The sequence below is a fragment of the Lithobates pipiens genome, unplaced genomic scaffold, assembly GCF_037356315.1.
Source record: "Lithobates pipiens isolate NorthernLeopardFrog02 unplaced genomic scaffold, aLitPip1_a1.2 Scaffold_16, whole genome shotgun sequence".
In the NCBI taxonomy this organism is placed as follows: domain Eukaryota; kingdom Metazoa; phylum Chordata; class Amphibia; order Anura; family Ranidae; genus Lithobates; species Lithobates pipiens.
This window is the reverse complement of record NW_027507748.1, coordinates 41802358-41825900: the sequence shown is the minus strand read 5'-3', so window position 1 is coordinate 41825900 and position 23543 is coordinate 41802358. Positions and strand designations below refer to the sequence as shown.

At 44.1% G+C, this 23543-nt stretch overlaps 1 protein-coding gene across 1 annotated transcript in view; it reads left to right on the top strand.

Annotated features, from left to right (window-relative positions):
* The window catches only part of LOC143981730 (interferon-induced GTP-binding protein Mx2-like), a 77367-nt gene that overhangs the window by 18156 nt on the left and 35668 nt on the right, over window positions 1-23543 (top strand). The window contains exons 4-10 of the mRNA XM_077479781.1: window positions 2553-2799; window positions 5689-5826; window positions 10051-10205; window positions 11768-11906; window positions 16527-16725; window positions 18061-18139; window positions 21502-21624. Of these exons, the coding sequence (XP_077335907.1) occupies window positions 2553-2799; window positions 5689-5826; window positions 10051-10205; window positions 11768-11906; window positions 16527-16725; window positions 18061-18139; window positions 21502-21624 (1080 nt within the window). The remainder of the gene's footprint in view (window positions 1-2552; window positions 2800-5688; window positions 5827-10050; window positions 10206-11767; window positions 11907-16526; window positions 16726-18060; window positions 18140-21501; window positions 21625-23543) is intronic.

Genomic DNA, 23543 nt, shown 5'->3' with positions numbered 1-23543 from the left:
AAAATGATAAAAATGTCATTTGGGTACAGTGTAGCACGACCACGCAATTGTCACTGAAAGCGCTAGAGCGATGAAAGCTGAAAATTGGGCTGGGAAGGAAGGGGGTGAAAGTGCCCTGTATTGTAGTGGTTAAGCTTGTCAAAATTAATGGTTGGGGATTTCCAGGATTGGTTGTTATTTATGTGCAAGCTAAGAGAAGGAGTACATGACAAGTGGTGCCGGAAGGGACAGGGTCATATTAAAGTTAGGAGTATGATTGGTCAGTTTAGGAGAAAGGCAATGTGACGGATCCCATGCTCAAAGGAGTATGTCCGCAGTATAAGCTTCCCTTGTCCCGTACCAGCACGGTCCATGGTCCCTTAGCCCACCCAGTCACTTGTCGAGGCATCAGTGTAGGGTGGTAAGAAGCATAAGATTGTCTATTCAAACACAGGTACAAAGCAATATACACTCAGGGGACAATCCCCCCTCTTTGCATAATGACACAGGGCGGGGTAAACTTTACTTCCTCCAGTAACATGACAACACAGGTGTATTCAACTTTCCAACAGTAGACTGTCTTTAGGAGGGGCTGCAGTATTTGTAGCTGCTGGCTTTTAAAAAAAAACGGCGGACTCCCGCTTTAAGGCATCAGCATACCAAAACATTTTGGACAATATCATGCTCCCAACTTTGCAGGAACAGTTTGGAAATGGCCTCTTCCTGTTCCAAAATGACTGCGCACCTGTGCACAAAGCAAGGTCCTTAACCACCTCAATACTGGGCACTTACACCCGCTTCCTGCCCAGGTAATTTTTTCAGCTTTCAGCGCTGTCACATTTTGAATGACAATTGCGTGGTCATACAACACTGTAACCATGTGAAATTGTTATAATTTTCTTCACACAAATAATTCTTACTTTTGGTGGTGTTTAATCACTCCTGGGTTTTTTATTTTTTCCTAACAAAAAAAAATGATCAAAATTGTGAAGAAAATGTATTTTCTTTGTTTCTGTCAGTAAATTTTGTAAATAAGTAATTTTTCTCCTTCACTGATGGGCGCTGATGAGGCGGCACTGATAGGCTGCACTGATAAGGTGCCACTTATGGGCACAGATTAGGTGGCGCTGATGAGAAAGCATGAATATGCTGCACTTATGGGCACTGATAGGTGGCACTGATAGGCAGCACTGGTGGGCACTGGGCACAGATAGGTGGCACTGGTGGGCACAGATAGGCATCACAGTTAGGCAGCACTGATGGGCATTGATGGGCAGCATTGATAGCAAGCACTGACTGGCATCACTATTGGCCACTGATTGCCGACACTTGTGCGCACTTATTGCTGCCACTTGTGGGCACAGATTGGTGGCAATTGTGGGCACGGGCACTGATTGCTGGCAGTGGTGGACAATCACTGCTGGCACTGGTGGGCACTTAATTGTGCTGTCCCCTATGAGGAGATGCTACTGATCGGCTCTCCTCACCTCACACTCTGTGAGTGTGAGGCGAGGAGCTCTGATTACCAATATCTCTGTGTTTACATGTGATTGGACACAGCCGATCACATGGTTAAAGAGCCGCGTCCGTGGCTCTTTACACAGATTTGGGTCATGCCCTGTCCTAGCATCAAGGAGAGGCCATGATCCCTGCACTGCGCCCCCTCGGATTTCACAAGAGAAGTCGCTCTGGGAAGCCGTCATATGACCTCCACCCAGAACGAGAGCCGCACCGCCCAGCCATCATTTGATGGTGGGCAGGTGGCAAGTGGTTAAAGACATGGATGAGTGAGTTTGGGGTGGAGGAACTTGACTGGCCTCCACAGACTCCTGACCTCAACCCCCATAAAACACCTTTGGGTTGAATTAGAAAGGAGACTGTGAGCCAGGCCTTCACGTCCACATCAGTGCCTGGCCTCACAAATGTGCTTCTGGAGGAATGATCAAACATTCCCATAGACACACTCCTAAAACTTGTGGACAGCCTTCCCAGAAGAGTTTGATCTGTTATAGCTGCAAAGAGTGGGCCAACCCAATATTGAACCCTATGGACTAAGACCGGAATGCCATTAAAATGTATGTGCATGTAAAGGCAGGTGTCCCATTACTTTTGGTAATATAGTGTATTTAGCCATACAAAGCCCTGAAATGTGTTGTCAATGTGGATGAATGCTTCTTTACCAATAAACACAAATCTTGTCCTTTAACTGCATACAAGTTTGAAGACCTTCTCACCTACCTCCACAAAACTCCTGAGAGGAAGTAAGGGGAAATCTCCCTATAAATCCATGGATGGCAAAGAAATACTTCAAAGGGGTATTTCTTTGCCATCCAAGCTATTTATACTCTGTCCAAAAACAAAGTAAAACATATTGGCTGGAGCTGGGCTTGATAGTAATTTTTAGAGATCTACAGAGCTCATTAGAAAATAGAGATAATTTTCTTTTTTACGGGTGGTTTTTCTCTAATGGAGGTAGACAACACTAATATAGTGTAAGGTTGGCATAGGCCAACCATACATTTCATCTCCTATGTAGAGTTAAATTATCCAATTTATGTCTATCTTTTTTCCAGCCCTCTACACAAGCCATTCTTTCTCACGATTATGCGGAGATAGCAGTCAAGACGGACCCAGAGAATGTCCTAAACCAACAATATGAGTACAAGATCCGACCTTGCATAGACCTCATTGACTCCCTGCGGTCACTGGGGGTGGAGAAGGACTTGGGATTGCCGGCCATTGCTGTAATTGGTGACCAGAGTTCGGGAAAAAGTTCCGTACTGGAGGCCCTTTCCGGTGTATGTCTACCCAGGGGAAGTGGTAAGAATTATTTTAGCAATCCACATCCACATAGAGAAACTAGATCATACATATTTAGAATGAAAATATACTGTAGTATGCTTTTAAAACTGAAAAATGTGCCAGTAAAAAAAACTCTGCTTTCTGATAAATGACCCGACATATTGTTGCCCCCTTATGCTAACATCATTAGCTACAATGCAGGACAATTGGCAACCACTGGTCCCGCTTTGTAAGTGATGATATTGAAGTGCCCGCCCACATTCCAGGGCAGAAACGAAGAGTGCCTGCTACCACAACACCCAGGAGTAGGATGCATTTTACTCTTTTAGATCACCCCCAAAACCAAACCAGGATTATATTCTGCCTAAAATATGAAAATGGCAGCATAATTTTCAAATATATTAAGAACTCAGAGTTTCATCTGATGATCCTGGAACACATCTGCTTCTGATCCTGGAACACATCTGCTTCTGATTCTGGAACACATCTGCTTCTGATTCTGGAACACATCTGCTTTTGATTCTAAAACACATCTGCTTCTGATTCTGGAACACATCTGCTTCTGGACCTTGCTTTGTGCACTAGCCCAAATCATTTGGTGGAGGGGGGATTATAATGTGGGGTTGTTTTCAGGGGTTGGGTTTGGCCCTTTAGTTCCAGTGAAGGGAACTCTTAAAGTGGTTGTAAACCCTTACAAACCACTTTGACCTACAGGTAAGCCTAGATTAAGGTCCAAGAAATATCTCCTAAACCTACACAGTTTAGGAGATATTTGCCAAAAGACAGGCACCGCTGTCTACGGCGCATGCGCCATAGACAGCGGCGAGCAGGCGCACTGAGTGCGCCCCGCTGTTAACGGCGATATGCCGCGAGTGGCGGCTCCTGTGCGCGAGAGTGACGTCATCGCGGCTCCGTCGAATGACAGCGCTGGAGCAGCGAGACCCACCGAGAAGATGGATGCTCCGGACTACAGGGGACAGCGGTGACTTCGCTGGCTCCTGTGTCAGGTAAGTGACACATAATGGACTACAATGCGATGCATAGTAGTCCATTATGCTTTACCTTTGCAGAGAATCAAAGAGGAAGTAAACCCATCAGGGTTTACTTCCTCTTTAAGGCATCAGCATACGGTACCAAGACAATTTCCTACTCCCAACTCTGTGGGAACAGTTTGGGGGATGACCCCTTCCTGTCCCAACATGACTGCGCACCAGTGCACAAAGCAAGGTACATAAAGACATGGATGAGCGAATTTGGAGTGGAGGAACTTGACTGGCCTGCACAGAGTCCTAACCTCAACCCAATAGAACACCTTTGGGATTAAAAAAGTGGAGACTTCGAGCCAGCCCTTCTCGACATCAGTGCCTGACCTCACAAATGCGCTTCTGGAAGAATGGTCAAACGTTCCCATCGACGCACTCCTAAACCTTGTGGACGGCCTTCCCAGAAGAGTTGAAGCTGTTATAGCTGCAAAGGATGGGCCAACACAATATTGAACCCTATGGACTAAGATGCCATTAAAGCTCATGTGCGTGTAAAGGCAGGTGTCTCAATACTTTAGACAATATAGTGTGTGTGTGTGTATATATATATATATATATATATATATATATATATATATATATATATATATATAAATAATGGGCAAATCAGTCATATTGCTATTGTTGGGTAACCAAGGCCACTACGTTTTTTTTCTGGACGTCTGTGCATCAATGGTCCATGGTCGTGAAAGGGTTAAGTATTTTTTTATGTAATGTACAAATTTATGCATGTCCGCTACACCGGATTTTCATTATTATTGTATAACATACTGTAAATTCTTCCTTTAAGGGTCGTATGTGTAGAGAAGAGGAATTATATCCTTGGTAGCATATGTTGAGATAAGACCCTCTCATAAGCAATACATTGCTTTTTATAATGCAGATCCGACTGGTGGACCTGCATATATAATGAACAAAAATTGCTATCTACATAAAAAATAATAGCTACATTTATTTGTTTTGTGAGCAGTGGTCATTGATTCTTGCAGCGTCTGACATGCATCAGGTTAACTTAAAGGCTAAGTTCACTTTTTATACTATATATTTCATCCTTTGTTTAGGGTGTAACATGGTGCCAAGCCACCCCCAAACAGAGTTTGGGGGCTCTTCTCCCTCCTGGTTCATGTGACCTTTTAAAAAATGTTGATGGCCATGTGTGGCTCTGCCCACAAAGCCACTTCATTCATTCACAGGAATCTGTGAATGAATAAACTACAGGCTCTGTCTTACACTGCAGCAGAGGGACATTTAGTAATAAATGGAACAGAAGTGTGGTGAGTACCGCATACGTAGTCCATTGATACTTCCCTCCAGCTCCATAATCGACTATCTGTACCTCGGTATGGACCTCGGCTGGAGCAGCAGTAAGCAGGAGCCTGTGCATTGCTCCTGAGATCTACTGATCACAGTTGCAATGCTAGACAGGCTCATATGCAAAAAAAAAAAAAAATTATAACTGCACCTTGTTTTTCTGAAAATGGGAATGCATTTATTATTTCTTTGCAAGACATTTTTTTGAACAAACTAAGAAGAGTGATGATGGGAGGGAAATGGCTTATTCACATATGTGTATAAATTTCACCTTGAGCTATTGAGCACTGTAAACAGCAGGTCATTTTTTTTTAACAGAGCTAAGAACAGATAAGTAAGCATGTGAAATGGAGGCAATGGCAATACGTAACTCCACCCGCTTTCTAAAAATATATAAACTATAAGAAATATGAAATATTTAAAAAACATCAAATATTTCTAATTCTTGTCAAAAATATAACTTTTTGAGTGAAATTACCCCTTTAATAAATCTAAAAATGTAATTAATCATTCTATGTGGTGATTTTATTAATTTTTTTTTTGCTTCCTAAAGGTATTGTCACTCGTTGTCCCCTGGTACTTAGGTTAAAAAAGTCTTCAAAGGGCTCGAAGTGGACTGGTGAAATCAAGTACCGTGACCAAAAAGTAAAACTTAAAAACCCAGGCAAAGTGGAGCATGAGGTCAGAAAAGGTAAAGCAATCCTGAAATTCCAGAGAGGGCAGAGCAGAGAGTTTGCCCTGTATTCACCACGGTTTGTGGAAACTGAGCTAGCATGGTGTACAGTTGCCCCCCTTCCTCCACCACTGTTTGACCACGCTGTTTGGTAGGGGATGAATACCTAATTAGATGTTACTGACAGCGCTTGACTCGGGCACCAGGTGCTAGCCCAAGGACCCATGCCATCATTACTTATGCATAGCGAGTGTCAGCGAGACTAAACACATACCCAGGACTTTCTCACAGACCTGCTCACAGCAAAGGGGGAGGTAGCAGGAGACCTCTGCTTGAGCACCACAAAAGGAAACTCCACAAATTGGGCTTCCTACAGGGGTGGAGCTGACAGGCAATACTAGCAGCAATAAAGACATGATATACTGAAGAATCATTAAACATTTTTTTTAGGAAACAAAGATAAGCATTTAAATATGAATCAACCGACCTACCGTTTTTATTGCTCATGAGACTGCTCTTTTAATGAGTCTGTATCATGGTGGGTGGGCTCTTGCCATAATATTAACAGCATACTTTCACATTTTACCACACTTACCTTCCAAAGCTTCCTCCCTCCTGTAATGTGGTGTCAGAAATCTCCTTTTGCTGCAATCCAGGTCTTCCAGTTTCAATATTTTCGACCATCTTGAGCATGCACATGGGAGTTAATTCATCCTGGCACCCAAGGCATGCCGAAATTGTATAGTAAGCTGACTATGTACGGCTCATTGTACTAATAACCCACAGAAAATTTCTAGCAGGCAAGGCAGAAGATTTTAGAGCAGAAGAGACATACAGAGCGGTGACCAGCGTTGCCTGTCCCCACAGCCACTGGTCCACACCAACCAGGGAGGGGGCCCACGTGCAATTCAGTCATCAAACACTGATGGGCCCTCTCTGTCCAAAACAAGGGGGCTGGGAATACAGGTAATGCCGCGTACACCCAATCGAATTGTCCGGTGTACTTAGTCCGCCAAACAATCTGGCGGATAGTCCGGCGGACTTTCTACCGAACGGACTTGGCCACACACGGAAAGTCCGGCGATTGCTAGCGCTATGACTTACAGCACTTATGACGGGACTAGAAAAAGGAAGTTCAATAGCCAGTAGCCAATAGCTTCCTTTTCATACTTGCTTCTGAGCATGCGTCATTCTTAGTCCGCCGGACTAGCATACTCACGAACGTATTGTCCGCTGAAACCCAAGTCCGGCGGAAAGATTGGACTGCAAAACTACTTTCTAAGTCCGCCGGACTTTACGCTGAAAAAGTCAGCTGAAGCCCACACACGATCGGATTGTCCGGTGAAATGCGGTCCGGCAGACTAAGTACGCCAGACAATTTGATAGTGTGTATGCGGCATTAGAAAACCCAAGGAAGCACCGCGGCCCCAGAGAAATCCCTCCAGCCCAGCCACGTGGGGAGGGGGGTAAGGTACAGGAGCCCAGGCCTGCAGGGGAGGAGGAGAAACCCATAGGGACTAGCCACCCCAGGAAGCACCCGCACCACACACCGCGCCCCATGAGAGACGGGGGGCATCTACTTATGAGATCAGCGGAACTACAGGTGATGTTCCCGAAGGGGGGGTGGTGGTGCTGTCGGTCAGGGTAACACTGTGACACAGACTCAGTTAGTTATTGGACAGCACTGTATCTAATGGTGACCCTGCCAGATAGGATGCTTAGGATGCAATCAGTATAGTTGCCAATTGATCGCTATGATATCATCATATCAGGCATTGGACCACTACTATCTGACACTTCTGATCCTCTCAGCGGCAGCTATATCACTACAAAACACAATAGTGATGTAGTGACCGGCAGGAGGAACCACAGCGCCCAGTGCAGGAACATGCCACAGACCTAGACGCAATTACATTCATCACCCATCCCACTTTGTGTCCCTCCTCCTGCAGCCTCCTGAGATAAGTGATGTGGATATCCCAGGAGGACGCGGGAAAAGGGACATGTCATTCTTGCCTAGGTGAAAACGGCAGTGGTGGGGGGTTCCGGTAATAAATAAAGTAAACAAAGCCCAAAAAATGCAGTTCATATTGCAGAAGGGGAGAAGTGAAGGGACCTAAAGTCACTCAGAAGAGTGAAGCATACCTCCCAACATTTTGAGATGGGAATGAGGGACACCTACCAGCAAACACATGTAGGCATAGGACACACCCCCTGCCATACCCCCTTAAAGGAGAATTAACCTGAAAAAAGGTTTATAAAATCTAGGGCTTTTTTTTAACTACTATTTCTTTATATTGGCTTTTAAAATTTACAAATGCAGCATTTAGAATTTGGATGAAAAGTTTAGCACTGGGAAACACTTTTTGAAAGATAAAAAGTTAATTTTATATACAATTATATAGATCAGACCAAAATGAGGGACAAATGAGGAGGAAAGAGGGACAGAGGAACATTGCTCCAAATCAGGGACAGTCCCTCCAAATCAGGGACAGTTGGGAGCTATGACAATATGGACGTGTACTGTGGACAAGGGCAAAGCAAACAATAAAGCAACAAGTAAAGAACAAGCCTAGTGCAAAGGAACAATCAAGCCAGAATAGATATTTTGTACAACCATATACCAAATAACAAATGACGGGGTCAATCAGGGTTGTGTAGGTCTGAATCAGGGACCACCAAGGGATAACAACAAATTTCAAAATGAAACTCAATGTATTTTATGGCCTCCATCTGCTGCACTCAGATGACGCCCTCCACTGTGTGAGCTTTTAAAGTGGTTGTAAACTCTCCCCCGCAACTTTGTCCCATGTAAATCAGCATAAAAAACCCTAATGAACACTACTTGTAGATATCTCCTTACTTGCTTAGTACTGTTATAATCCTTTTTTTCTTTAGAAAGACGTCACTGAGCATGCCCAGATCTCCCCTGATTTACAGCACACTTTCTATGTGCTTATCTATCTGTTATCAGGACTTCCTACGGCACACGACACTGAAATCCCAGAAGGCTGCAGATTCATTCAGAGCTTCCTCCTACACACCATGTAACATCACATGCAGTATAAACCTGGCCATTACTGCAGTCTTATCAGTTGAAGCTGATAAGACTGACAAAGGCAAACGTTAGACAATCGGTACAAGTAAATACTATGAAATAAAACAAGGCAGCTATGAACAGGGAAGCAGGGTTTCCATACAAATGCTGGATTGAGAAGGAGGCTTGGTTAACAGTACAGGAAGTGCTCATGTAAGGGCGGAAATACACTCCACTGTGGATTCAGAAAACAATACTTAAGATGGCGCTGCCTAACCCCTGGAAACGAGTTTTTTTTTTTTAAAGTTTCTTTTAACATTAAATAATATGCAATTTGGGCTGGATTACAGTGGCTATAGTTTGATAATTATTATAATGGACTAAATGAAATGAAGCATCAGAGTGGGAGAGTTTACTACCTCTTTAATACACCTACTTTTGGCTACTAAAATCACAGGCTGATATGCATTAGAACTTACTGCCACCTGCATGTAGAACAAGCTCCAAATCAGGGACAGTCCCTCGAAATCAGGGACCGTTGGGAGCTATGCATATAGTACACGTTAAGAGATGGCAGGAGACATTTAGTAGAAGTGACTCTCCTTAGATCAGGTAATTATTCTTTGCGCTTGCAGTCATTTTCTACAGTCATTTGTAGGGTCTTCCATAATAACCAGTTAGCTTTGGTTTTCCATTCAGAAAATCAGAGCTAACTTCTTCCACCTCGTTCAGTAATGGTCTTACCTGAACAGAGGGCTCCCCAGAGCATTAACATCAGATCAAGCAGAAAGCAGATTGATTGTATGGTGAAGGTCTATGGTGAAGGTCTATGGTGAAGGTCTACTTAAAAACAACCTGAACCTGTAAATTGTAGCGTGAGAAATTAGTTGCCGTGAAAAGTGTCAATCCCAAAAGCAACCACACCAGTTTTACTTTGTTAAAAACCATTATACTATTACAAAATTATGCAACGCTGAGTCAAATAACAGATTTAAGGTAGTTTACCTTATTACACAAAATGAGTGGGTGGTGGAAATGTGCAGGGTTGGTACTGCTGATGATGCTACAGATCGTTTTGTAGCATAGAGGAAAATGAGCATTTTGTAGGCATGCCAATCGTCAAAACTTGTTGTCGGCTCAATACAGGCATCTCTCCTAAAGTAAAGTTTTGTGTTGTTTGCCAATTCCTTCTTTTTCTCTCCTAGCTCAAGACTTCATTGCTGGTGCAGGGAGCGGGGTCAGTGATGAACTTATAACCCTGGAAGTTATATCTCCGAATGTTCCAGACCTGACTCTGATTGATCTCCCGGGGATCACACGGGTCGCCATAGGCAATCAACAGGCAGATACTGGACATAAGGTTTGCGTATACTGTATCATATGGCCTCACATAGGATAGGCAGATGGATGCATTTTAGATGCAGGTCAACTTCAGGTCAGAAGGAAGTCAATTGCAAGCCAAATACACTTGTGATCCAAACATCTCAAACTGATCCATTAAGGCCTGGTTCACATCTATGCATTTTTAGTGCTTTTTGCATTTTGCAGATTTGCACTACAGTCCATTTAACATGGTTTCCTATGGAACACGTTCTGTAGTGCAAATCTGCAAAATGCAAAAAAGCACTAAAAATGCCATAGGTATGAATCCAGCCTGAAGGAGAATTATACAAAAAAAAAAAAAAGAGTTCAATTCACGAGTCTTTTTTTTTTTTTTTTCCACTACTATCCCTTTAGGCCTGATTCACACCTATGCATTTTTAGTGCTTTTTGCATTTTGCAGATTTGCACTACAGTCCATTCAACATGGTTTCCTATGGAATACGTTCTGTAGTGCAAATATGCAAAAAGCACTAAAAATGCATAGGTGTGAATCCAGCCTTAGACTTGAGTCAGACCTATGCATTTTAAGTTCTTTTTGCATTTTGCAGATTTGCACTACAGCCTATTTAACATAGTTTCCTATGGAACACGCTCTGTAGAGCAAATCTGCAAAATGCACTAAAAATGCATAGGTGTGAATCAAGCCTCCGGGCTGGTTCACACGGTTGTCTGAGATCAGATGTGATTCACACCGCACTGCAGTGCAAATCACATGTGATCTCTGTTGCGATGCGATTTCAGCCGTATGGCTGAATTTGCATCACATTCAGACGAAACTCGCACAGGACCCTTTTTTTGGTTCACGGCAGAATCGGATCGCAAGGGTGTTCACACTCTTGCGTTTCCGATTCCTGGCTGAGTTTGCAGATCACACTGCGATATGCGAACTGAGTTGGGGGTGTCATCAACTTTTAACTGACACTCCTCCTAGCAGTTCTCCTAGGGCAGTGTGAACAGCCGTCGGGAGACAAGCCATGCGGGAACCCGCAGTGGATTCGCAGGGTTCCCGCATTGCAGCAGTGTGAACCGGTCCTTATACTGGCTTTTGGAATTTAAAAATGCAGCAATTTAGAAATTGGAAGAAAGATTTAGCAATAGGAAACACTTCTTGCAAGATAAAAAAAGTGCATTTTATATACAACTATATAGATCAGACCAAAATGAGGGACAAATGAGGAGGAAAGAAGAACAGAGGGACTATGTTCCAAATCAGGGACAGTCCCTCAAAATGAGGGACAGTTGGGAGCTATGAACTGATCTCAATTGCATGGTAAAGGCCCCTGCAAGCAAACTGCAACTGCTGACCGAGTGCTAAAGCCTCATTAAAACGGTCAGGTTGCTGTAAAAAGCAGGCAGTTGAGACTTTTTTATTTTTTTATTTTTTTTTTTACCTCCCACCTTAACCTAACATTATGTTTGGCAGGCAGGCCACCACCAAACATGACCCATTCTAGTAATTTCACCTGCATAACCCAATTACTTTTGGTCACGTTTTCATTACAGCAAACAGCTAACTGAAAAATGTCATGGTTCTTCTAGATCAAACAGATGATCAGCAAGTACATTAAGAAGCAGGAGACCATAAATTTGGTTGTGGTCCCCAGTAACGTGGATATTGCAACAACGGAGGCTCTGGAAATGGCCAAAACTGTGGACCCCAGCGGACAGAGGACGTTAGGTAAAAAATAACTGTTATTGAAAATCAACTTGCTTTGATACCTTGCCAAGAGATATGAAGATCAATGAAGACAAATGCAGACTGTCCTAGTGCAGTGATGGCGAACCTTGGCACCCCAGATGTTTTGGAACTACATTTCACATGATGCTCATGTACTCTGCAGTGTAGTGAAGCATCATGGGAAATGTAGTTCCAAAACATTTGGAGTGCCAAGGTTCGCTATCACTGCCCTAGATATTAGATGCAGTTCTTGACCTGGCTATGACTTGACGTTTTTGTAGACTGCCCCTTGGGGTTAGATACAGCACTTCAGCTTCCAATGACTTGAAGTTTTCATATCTTGCCTCTAGTGATTACAAGCAGCATTTGACTTGCAGTTTATATTTTTTTTCTTGTAGACTGCCCCTAGATCAGAGGTCCCCAACCTTTTTGGGACAGGCTGCGTAAAATACAATTATGCCAAGACCCTGAGGAGGCGCAATGCGGAATGCAGGTTTTCTTGGACAATTTGTCGTTGGTATTTGCTGGTGTTGGTGCTTCAGTTATCACGCCACCATGGTTGATATGGTGTCAGGAGGATTGAAGCGCATTATTTCTATTATTACATTGTAATATAGAATGAAATAGTTCAACTCACCATAATGTAAAATCAGAATCAGAGGAAGACCTGATCATGTTACTTGCCACCGTCGCCTACCACCAGATGCGGATTGTTCCTTAACATGTCGCATGCCACCAGATTCAGCTTGTCACTTGCCACATCACCTGCCACCAGAGGTGGATTTTCCCTTGCCACGTCACCTGCCACCAGATTCAGCTTGTCACTTGCCACGTCACCTGCCACCAGATTCAGCTTGTCACTTCCCAGGTCACCTGCCACCAGATTCAGCTTGCCACTTGCCACCAGATTCAGCGTGTCACTTACGAGGTCACCTGCCACCAGATTCAGCTTGCCACCAGATCCAGCTTGTCACTTCCCAGGTCACCTGCCACCAGATTCAGCTTGCCACTTGCCACCAGATTCAGCTTGTCACTTCCCAGGTCACCTGCCACCAGATTCAGCTTACCACTTGCCACCAGATTCAGCTTGTCACTTGCCACGTCAACTGCCACCGGATTCAACTTGTCACTTGCCAGGTCACCTGCCACCAGATTCAGCTTGCCACCAGATTCAGCTTGTCACTTGCCAGGTCACCTGCCACCAGATTCAGCTTGCCACTTGCCTCGTAAACTTCCACCAGATTCAGCCTATCACTTGCCACCAGATTCAGCTTGCCACTTCCAAAGTCACCTGCCACAAGATTCAGCTTGTCACTGTTACTTGCCAGCAGATGTGAATTGTCAATATTACCTGCCACCAAATAGCAGCTCGTCATTAATTTATTTAAATGTAAAAATCATGTTGCCCCCCCCCCCCCCCCCAAATGTAATAAAAAAATATATTAAAGTCCCTTTTAAGAGCTATGGGCGGAAGTGACATTTTGACTTTGCTTCCTCCCTGCAATGTCATGGAGACGGGTGGGTGCCATCTTCCCCTCACTCATCTCCATGCCTAACACGAGAGAAGACCCGATCGCCTCCGCCACTACCAAAGGCTCCGGTAAGCGGTGGAGGACACCAAAGCACGGCAGGAGGGTGGGCCCTCTCCCACCACCGATAAAAGTGATCTTGCGACGAATCTGCCACAGAGACCACTTTTATTTTGTAGCGGACCGCCCACTGAAGAAGAGGATACCGGGGTTATAGCAGCTAGCTGCTGCCATAACAACGATATCCTTCTTCAAAGTACTGATGTAAAACTGCGGCGGGCGGTCCATAGGTGGTTAAGGGCCAGTTCACACCACATGCAGTCCAGTGCCTTTTTTTTCTGCATCAAAAACGCATGGAAAGTAGCTTATATGGTTTTCAATGGCATAGTTCACACCAGTGCTTGCAGTTCCAGGAATAAAGAAGTAGAACACGCTGCATTTTTCCTGCACTGGACTGTACTACTGTAATGGAATGCGGTACAACACATAAAAAGCTCACTGGAACACGCATGTCCTTATTTAAGGTTAAGAAAAAAGAGGGGGGAGGAAATGCACTGGACTGCATCAAAAACGCACTAGAACACATCAAAAATGCGTCAAAAACGTGCATGCAGAAAAGCATCTGGAACACATCCGGACTGCGTTTCTATGGTGTGAACTGACCCTTGGGTTTTTCCTTATAACTAAGGGAAAAATTATTTCTATTTTTTTATATTTGGATAGAGTGGAGAGGGAATGGAACAGCAGTCATTTTTTTAATGCTTTCTGTGTCCCTGTTAGGGAAATTCCTCCTCTCTATTTGACCCTGTGATAATTATAATCAAGAAGGTGAGTGAAAGAAAATCTCCCCAACGGGACACAGATGGGCAAAAAAACAAAAAACAAACAAGAGATCTGACCCTTTTTACTGTATCAGAAATGAAAAAAAAAAGTTTTGCCTTCTGTCCTTCATTAACCGATTCAGTACCGGGCACTTTCACCCCCTTCCTGCTCAGGCCAACTTTTATCAGCTTTCATCACTTTGAATGACAATTGCGCCGTCATGCAACACTGTACCCATATGAGATTCTTATAATTCTTTTCACATAAATAGAGCTTTATTTTGCTGCTATTTAATCACTATTGGGGTTTTAGTTTTTTGCTAAAAAAAGACCGAAAAAAGTTTTTTCTTATGCTGCGTACACACGATCGGAAATGCCGCCAGCAAAAGACCGATGTGAGATTTTGGTAAGAAAATGCAATCGTGTGTACGCTCCTTCGGACTTTTGCTGCCGGCATTTCCGCCAGCAAAAGATTGATAGCAGGTTCTCGATTTTTCCGACGGAAAAAGTTCAGATCGGAAATTCCGATCGCCTGTAGCAATTCCGATGCGCAAAATTCCTACCCATGCTCGGAAACAATTCGACGCATGCTCGGAAGCATTGAACTTCATTTTCTCGGCTTGCCGTAGTGTTGTACGTCACCGCGATCTTGACGGTTGAAAGTTCAGCGAACTTTTGTGTGACCGTGTGTATGCAAGCCAAACTTGAGTGGAATTCCGTTGGAAAAAAAACATCCAACATTTTTCCAAGGGAAATTCTGCTCGTGTGTATGGGGCATTCGTTTCTGTCAGTAGATTTTGCAAATAAATAATTTTTCATTCACTGATGTGTACTCATGAGGCAGCACTGGAGGGCACTGATTAGGTGGCACTGACGAGGAGGCACTAATATGCCTCAATGATGGGCACTGATGAGCACTGATAGGTGGCACTGATGAGCGGCACTGATGAGCACTGAAAGGCAGCACTGATTGGTGTCACTGATGGGCACTGATTGGTGTCATTGATGGGCCCTGCTGGGGCTGCACTGATCATTAGGTCACTGATGATCAGTGCCCTGATTAACTGTACAGGTCTCCCCTGGGAGGAGATGCCGCTGATTGGCTCTCCTCGCACTCTGTCAGTGTGGGGTGATGAAAGCCAAAAAAAATGTCACTTCCACATTTACATGTGATCGGCTGTGATTGGACACAGCCGATCACATAAGTAAAGAGCTACGTCATCGTGAAAGCGAATCCCGCCCACCATCATTTTACTATACGGCAGGCGGGAGCTAGTTAACGTGGTTGTAAACCCTTAGCCCTTGTACACACGGTCGGAGATTCCGACTGAATGTGTCCGTATTGTCGGATAATCCGACTGTGTGTGGTCTCCATCGGACTGTTTCCATCGGAATATCCGACAACTTGTTTATAAAATTTTCCGACAACATGCTCCGATCGGACATACTCAGATCAAATTCCTAGACCAAAGCTATTGGCTACTAGCCTGAACGTAGTCCCGTCGTAATGAAATAACGTCATCACGTTATGTACAATCGGATTTTCCGAGAACTTTGTCCGACCGTGTGTATGCAACAGTTTCGGACAAAATCCGTCTGACAAAATCCAACGGATTTGCTTGTCAGAATATCTGACTGTGTGTACAAGGGCTTAGATATACCCAATGAAGTGACTGGTCTCAGGTGATACACAGAGATAAACAAATCCTCCTATGTAGGTTATACCTTGTTATCTGCAGTCTTCTCTTCACTACAGCTGTGCAAAGTTCGGAATTTATAAATCTTGTCTGAGAGGTAAAAAAAAAAAAAAGGGGGACAGAGAGCCGAAATTACACTCTGCAGAGCTCAGTGAGGAGAGCTCTGAAAGCTGATTAGTGGGAAAAGACACCCCCTCCCCCCTTCATACAGCTCACAAGAACAGAGCTGAGACTGTCAATCAGCTGGAGCTCCCTCCCCTGTCACCATTATCCTCTTGGTGTCAGGAAAACTTGTCAGAAGTGACTCATGCTGATAGCAGAGGAAGGAGGCAGCAGGCAGAAAATGACACTTCATGCTCTGGCTTGAGACAAGTACACACTATAGAGGGATATGCTTCGTTCAGATTTAATGTCTGAGGTTTACAACCACTTTAGCTATCAGAAGCCGTTCCAATAAATATTTTTCATATGCTGCACCTTGGCATGAAATAACTGCTGGGTGCCATTGGATACCTTTAGACAGGGAAGGAAGGCTTTGATAATGCTGAACATTTCCTGTAACTTTTCTCGCAGGGATCTTGACCAAGCCTGACCTGGTTGACAAAGGAGCAGAAGAAGAGGTTGTCAACATTGTGAGAAACCTGGTCTACACACTCCGGAAAGGCTATATGATTGTCAAGTGTCGCGGACAGAAAGAGATAATGGATAACGTTTGTCTAGAAGATGCCATAAGGAACGAGAGAGATTTCTTTGAAAACCATGAACATTTTGGGTAGAGTAACAATCATTTTGGTCTTCTTAGTAACAGACGATGTTTGATTATTTGCCCTGCTGTATTTAATAAGAGCAAAAATATATATTCAGGCGTATATTAGCTGCCGGGACACATCACCAGTTGGCTTGATGGCAAATTTGGACTGGGAATACTATCTACCGTTCTTGCAACACTTGCATTATATCTCCCCACTATTACCGAAGACAACATGGTTTGGCATGGTTTGGCCAACGTGGTTTGGCCTTAATTCACAACTGCCAAATGCCTTTCATTTTCAGAGAGATTTAGGTTTAGTTCTCACCATCTGTTTAAATGAAACCAAACTCAAAAGTGAAGATTTGTAAAGAGAGCATCTAAAGATGTTAACTGCACCTAACTGAACCATACCCTGAAAAAAATAATATTATTATGCTTTTTTTTTATTTGGGCAAGTTACCACAACACCATTATCCCGTAGTTTTTAAGATCAAAGATACAAATGTTTTGGTGTCCCCTGTTAATTTTACATTGTATTTTTTTAAAAAGTAACTGCCTACTCCCAAACTGTTATTTGAAGTAAAACACATAGCCAAGTATTATTCTACACAATTTTTTTTTATTGTGCATTAAAAAAAAACAAATAAAATTAGACATGCTATCTGCCAATAGAACTTAACCAAAAAGTGCATTCTATGCATCCAAAAATATAGAAAATATAACAAATCAAATCATTATTATTCAACCAAAAAATAAAATAAAAGCCTCATGCATGTGTCCTGCTCCTTAATATAGGGGGTCAACAATGGCAATAGTTGGTGAAAGCAGGGGTCCATCATCTGGAGATAATTCTGAAAATCATCCAGATTATTCTCCTGGAGCTTCCGCAGCAAAGGCATATGACATAATTGGTCACGATTATTAAAGCAACCGATTTTTGGTCCAGAAATCCTCCTCCTATTCCTGGACTGGACTTGGGTCAAAGCAATAACTCCAAGGCCAATAATAAATAACATGTTATCTCCTCCGATTCCGCAACATGTCTGGTTGACGAACGGCCGTTCAGAAACGTACTGAAAAGCACGAACTGAAAAGCGCTAAATGAAAAGCGCTAAATGAAAAGTTCGAAATGAAAAGCGTGAAATGAAAAGCACGAATCAACACTCACCAAACTTCTACTAACACGAAATTAGCAGAAGGAGCCCAAAAAGGTCAGAGGTTTTGTCTGCGGAAAATCCAATTGTGTGTACGAGGTTTAAGAAATAAGAAAATTTTATACAATTCACATTTGGATGAACGGAAGACTACAAAGCTCCCCAGAGGAATTAATGCCATATTTTGTTTTTATTTTTTCAGTGTTCTGTTAAATGAAGGCTATGCTACAATCCCATCACTTGCAGAAAAACTGACCATTGAACTTGTTGATCATATCAGTGTAAGTCATTTACAAACCATCATTTCAGCTGTGGCTGTATCAGTGAAAAGGAATGTTTTTTTTTTTCTCAGAGAATACTGAAGGTGCAAGTACCCCCCCCCCCTTTCTGAATCACCTCTTGTCTCAGCCCCCCACCCATGTCCAAGCTCCGTCCCTAGGTTCCACCCCCTACCCGCACCTCCCAGTGCTACCCTTTTTATAGAACCAGGTGTCATTTTGTGGTGATAAGTAATTTGTATGGAATTTGTTAATGATAACAAGAAAAGCAGTAAAATAAATCCCCTGCAGCCAGCAACAATAGACCATTCCAGCAACAATAGATCCCCTCAACAACAATAGACCCCCTCTTTCCCCAGCAACAAAATACAACCTCCAGTAATAATAGATCTACCACAGCAACATTAGACCCCCACCAGCAACAATAGATCCCCCAGCATCAATAGCATTTCCCACAGCCAGCAACAATAGCCCCCTCCCTCAACAGTAGATCCTTCCCAGCATCATAGGCCCCCCCACCCTACAGAAACAAACCCTCCCAGGAACTTGAAGTGCTGGCTCTCGAGTGGATTACCTCTCCTGACGGGAACCCACCCCTGCCCCCTAATGGGAGTACACCTGTCTCCTGGATGGGGCGCACGCCTGTCTCCTGGATGGGGCGCACACCTGTCTCCTGGATGGGGCGCACACCTGTCTCCTGGATGGGGCGCACACCTGTCTCCTGGATGGAGCACACGTCTGTCCCCTGGATGGAGCACACGTCTGTCCCCTGGATGGAGCACACGTCTGTCCCCTGGATGGAGCACACGTCTGTCTCCTGGATGGAGCACACGTCTGTCTCCTGGATGGAGCACACGTCTGTCTCCTGGATGGGGCGCACACCTGTCTCCTGGATGGGGCGCACGTCTGTCCCCTGGATGGAGCACACGTCTGTCCCCTGGATGGAGCACACGTCTGTCCCCTGGATGGAGCACACGTCTGTCTCCTGGATGGGGCGCACGTCTGTCCCCTGGATGGAGCACACGTCTTTCCCCTGGATGGAGCACACGTCTGTCCCCTGGATGGAGCACACGTCTGTCTCCTGGATGGAGCACACGTCTGTCTCCTGGATGGAGCACACGTCTGTCTCCTGGATGGGGCACACACCTGTCTCCTGGATGGAGAACACGCCTGTCTCCTGGATGGAGAACACACCTGTCTCCTGGATGGAGCACACGGCTGTCTCCTGGATGGAGCACACGCCTGTCTCCTGGATGGAGAACACGCCTGTCTCCTGGATGGAGAACACGCCTGTCTCCTGGATGGAGCACACGCCTGTCTCCTGGATGGAGCACACGCCTGTCTCCTGGATGGAGCACACGTCTGTCTCCTGGATGGAGCACACGTCTGTCTCCTGGATGGAGCACACGTCTGTCTCCTGGATGGAGCACACGTCTGTCTCCTGGATGGAGCACACGTCTGTCTCCTGGATGGAGCACACGTCTGTCTCCTGGATGGAGCACACGTCTGTCTCCTGGATGGAGCACGCCTGTCTCTAAGCTCTATCTGTAAATATAAATATAGCGCTCGCAAACACAATAAGTGAATGAACAACAATAAAAATATGTAAACCAAACAAAGTCCAGAAAAGTGACTGCAAGTGATCCAATCCTGAAGTGAAGAAAGACAACAAAATTCTTCAGAGATATTCAGATGTCCCCACTCACCAGATTGCGACGACCCGCAGATTTTCCAGAATCACTGTGGTGCCGGAATTGATGCCCGGAATGCAATTTCCGGAATCACTGATGTCACTTCCAGTCACGTGGAACGCATTCCAGTAACGGCGTTTTTATACTCACAGCTCCATGTTTGAGGCTTGTTTTGATCGTACTTTTTGTAAGTACCCACTCCCTTGTACAATAAACCTTTTTTAAATGGTACCTCACAATTAGTTCTATCCTTTTTACTTCTGGGTACCTGTTTGCTGAGAACTTCATAAACAAATTCTGGATCTGATTTGACACCACATCCACTATCCCTGAATACCATTACAAAGCTTAAAGTGACCCACCAGACTGAAAAGCTGGGGGTTGTCACAATCTGGTGAGTGGGGACACATGAGGGGGTGCTGTACACCTGAATATCTCTGAAGCATTTTGTTGTCTTTCTTCACTTCAGGATTGGATCACTTGCAGTCACTTTTCTGGACTTTGGTTTACTTATTTTTATTGTTGTTCATTCACTTATTGTGTTTGAGAGTGCTATATTTATATTTACATGTTTTTCAAGTGTCAAGCACAGGGGTAGGGAACCTTTTTGGTCGAGAGAGCCATGAACGCCACATATTTTAAAATGTAATTCCGTGAGAGCCATACAATATGTTTAAAACAAATTATTTATTTTTTTAATCGATTAATTCGACTAATTTCAATTATAACTGTAATATCCACATCATCTACCCCACTGTAATATCCACATCTCCCCTACGATTGTTTGCTTGCTTACCACTACACAGGCAGGCAGATCCACGAGCAGTTGAGGCGGGTGATGATGATGTCAGCGCGCCGCTCACCTAGGCCGCCGCCGGGTGTACCAAGATGGCCACAGCTCCGGAGCTAGGCCGAAGCTGCGGCCTTTCCTATGGGCTCAATCCACGGATCGGCACACCACGCAATCCACGGGTTGAGAGGTGAGAGCCAGATGCAGCCATCAAAAGAGCCGCATCTGGCTCGAGAGCTATAGGTTCCCTACCCCTGGTCTAGCACTTTGTGTATAGCAGCTGCTTTTTTATTCATTTATAATTTTTTCACTTTTTGTTTGTACCACTAGCGTGAGCTGATATATTTAGAATATATTTCTAAGCTCTATATGTCTCTGGTAAAAATGTATTTTGGGTACAGTGTTGTATGACCGCGCAATTGTCATTCAAAGTGAGACAGCACTGAAAGCTGAAAATTGGCCTGGGCAGGAACTGAAAGTGCCCGGTAGGCAAGTGGTTAAAAGATTTTTTTTTATATACTTACCTAAAAAAAAAAAAGTTACAAAGCATCAGTCTTGCAGTCCATAGCAGAGCTCAGAATGGTAAATGGGGAAACAGCACAAAAAGCCAATCAGCTTTGCAGTAGTGTAAGGAGCATCCTGAAAGCAGGAGAGAGCAAGAGCTCATCAATCTGCTGCTTCTCCTTTCACTGTCCAGGCATAGGATGGATCTCCTGGATGGCACCAAATACAAATCCTTTGGCTGGTAAAATAGTTTGCTTATGTGCTTTTCATCTGTGCCTTGACCTGTTTGCCTGGAGTTCAATTAGGTTATGCACTAGGCTTCTGATCTAAACATCATTTTCTGTTTTGTAACTATATTTTTTATTTTTTTTTACTTTTAGAGAAGTTTACCCACTTTGGAGAATCAGATCAAAGAGAAACGCAAGGAGGCAATAGAAAGGCTGAGAATGATTGGCACAGGGGTCCCAGAGTCTGAAATGGAAAAAGTTACCTGTCTCATTAATGTAAGTGCAGGTTCACAGGTCCATAAATCCCCGACCACAAGGTGCCTGTTCAGATATTCAATTTCGCTACAGAGTGATACATCCATGGTTAAAATTTGCCAAACCTCCTCCTACAAGCCTGTGCTTTCCTGTTGGCCAGAAAATGATCTGGTAACCTTAATGCCAATGCTGAATTTGTATTTACTTTAATTTAACACATACTGTATGAACTTTTGCAGCAACACGTGAAATCCAATATAGGGCATCAGCTTGGCAAAGATATAAAACAGACTGTCATTCATATTAAAGAGAAAGGAAACACTGGAAGCTGTGCCAAAACAAAGGACTAGTGATCAGGTTAATCTGGAGGCTCCGTGCAGCAAATCTTTCATTATTAACTTGCCCATGCCTTGTTTTGTGCTCTGTCTAGGTATGGATGTGGCCATCTTGGTAGAGGCAGTGCTTCGCTTTCTCATATCAGAGCCAGACCTGACATTGACCACATGAGTGATTCCCACTGCTATCACAATATTTCTGCCCTTTGCTCCCAGCACTTTGTACCGTGGCAATCACTCATTTCCACCACCACAGCATCTCTTTTATTTCTAACTACTAGAGGCTTGGGGAAGTGGGCCTTTTTTCACAAACAGTCTTTATTATGGTCTCAGAAACCTACTTGCAGATGCTTGACCTACTCTTCCTGACACCAGCTGCCATTCTCCTTTCATGTAGCATCCTACTGTAGCTTCCTTACTTAGGTTGAGCGATAGTCTTTAGTTTGGCAACTAGGAGTCTCCAAGTAGTGGAGTTGTCAGGAGTGAGGTTGATCAGCAGTAGGGAGCTGAGTAACCCCTCATGGGTTTTGAAGGTTCTCACAACAAATATTGGGTAGTATACAAACACTTTTCTTGTTTGGGGAATGCTGGAATTCTCCTTCCCCTAAGTGGACCAGACCAGGATAGCTGGAGGGCTATTTAATAGAGACTGTGCATAGTGGGCAGAGAATGGGATGCTGTGAAACTGAGTAGTTTGCTTTGTGTTCAAAAAAGTTGGCTTATGCAAGCTCATATTCAGTAATGTAGGAAGAAGAACAATGAGTCAGTCTCTTCCTTGACAGTTAAAATGAGTGGCCCATACCTGGGGACTCTTTAGTGGAATATGGCTCACATGGAGATCGTGGTGCTCTGGTGGGTTAGATTGGCCAGCGTTTTGGTGGAGGCGGGTCTCTTGTTTGCACCAAAAATCCGGTAGCTTGGCGGCCTTGAGGCTAAGTAGTTGGCATGAACATGTAAGACCGGGCTGGCAACCCCAGGAGATGGGACACAGTTAACAATGTAAATCTTGTAGACTAGGGGTTTCCTGATAGGCTCCTAGGTCATAACTAGTGAGCCAACGCTTGGGGTTAGGCCTCAGATGTCCTTAGCAGAAGAGCTCCTGATGTAGACTCCTAATGTAGGATCTTGCTTTTCAGCCACTGATAAGCAGTTAGCAAATGTGAAAAAAACGTTTGTACCCACCCAAAGGAACTGCTAGGGTTCATGTAGATATTCGTCCTGTGAGTGTGAGAGAGCTGCCCCAGCAGGCAATTGGCTGTGAAAGGATTCTAAACGCCTGTTCTCCTGCATGTCTACTATATTAATAACGAACTACAGATAGAAGCTCTTCATGCAGAACAAGAACCAAAAGCTCCCACTGAAAAAACTTCACAATAGGGCATCACAGAGCCAGGTGGAAAGGAAAAGCAAGAATTGGTGATTTGCTCATAGAAGATGTGTCCATATCCATAGAGGTCCATGTAGCAGAAATTTCCAAGCAGGCTAGATGAAGCTCCTGATTATCAGTAAACAGGGTAGAGTGCTAGAGGTGGACTCTCATGTGGAATATGAAAGATACTAGCAGCCATTGTCATCACCCTTGTCAGAAAAACAGTTTAGGTAGGT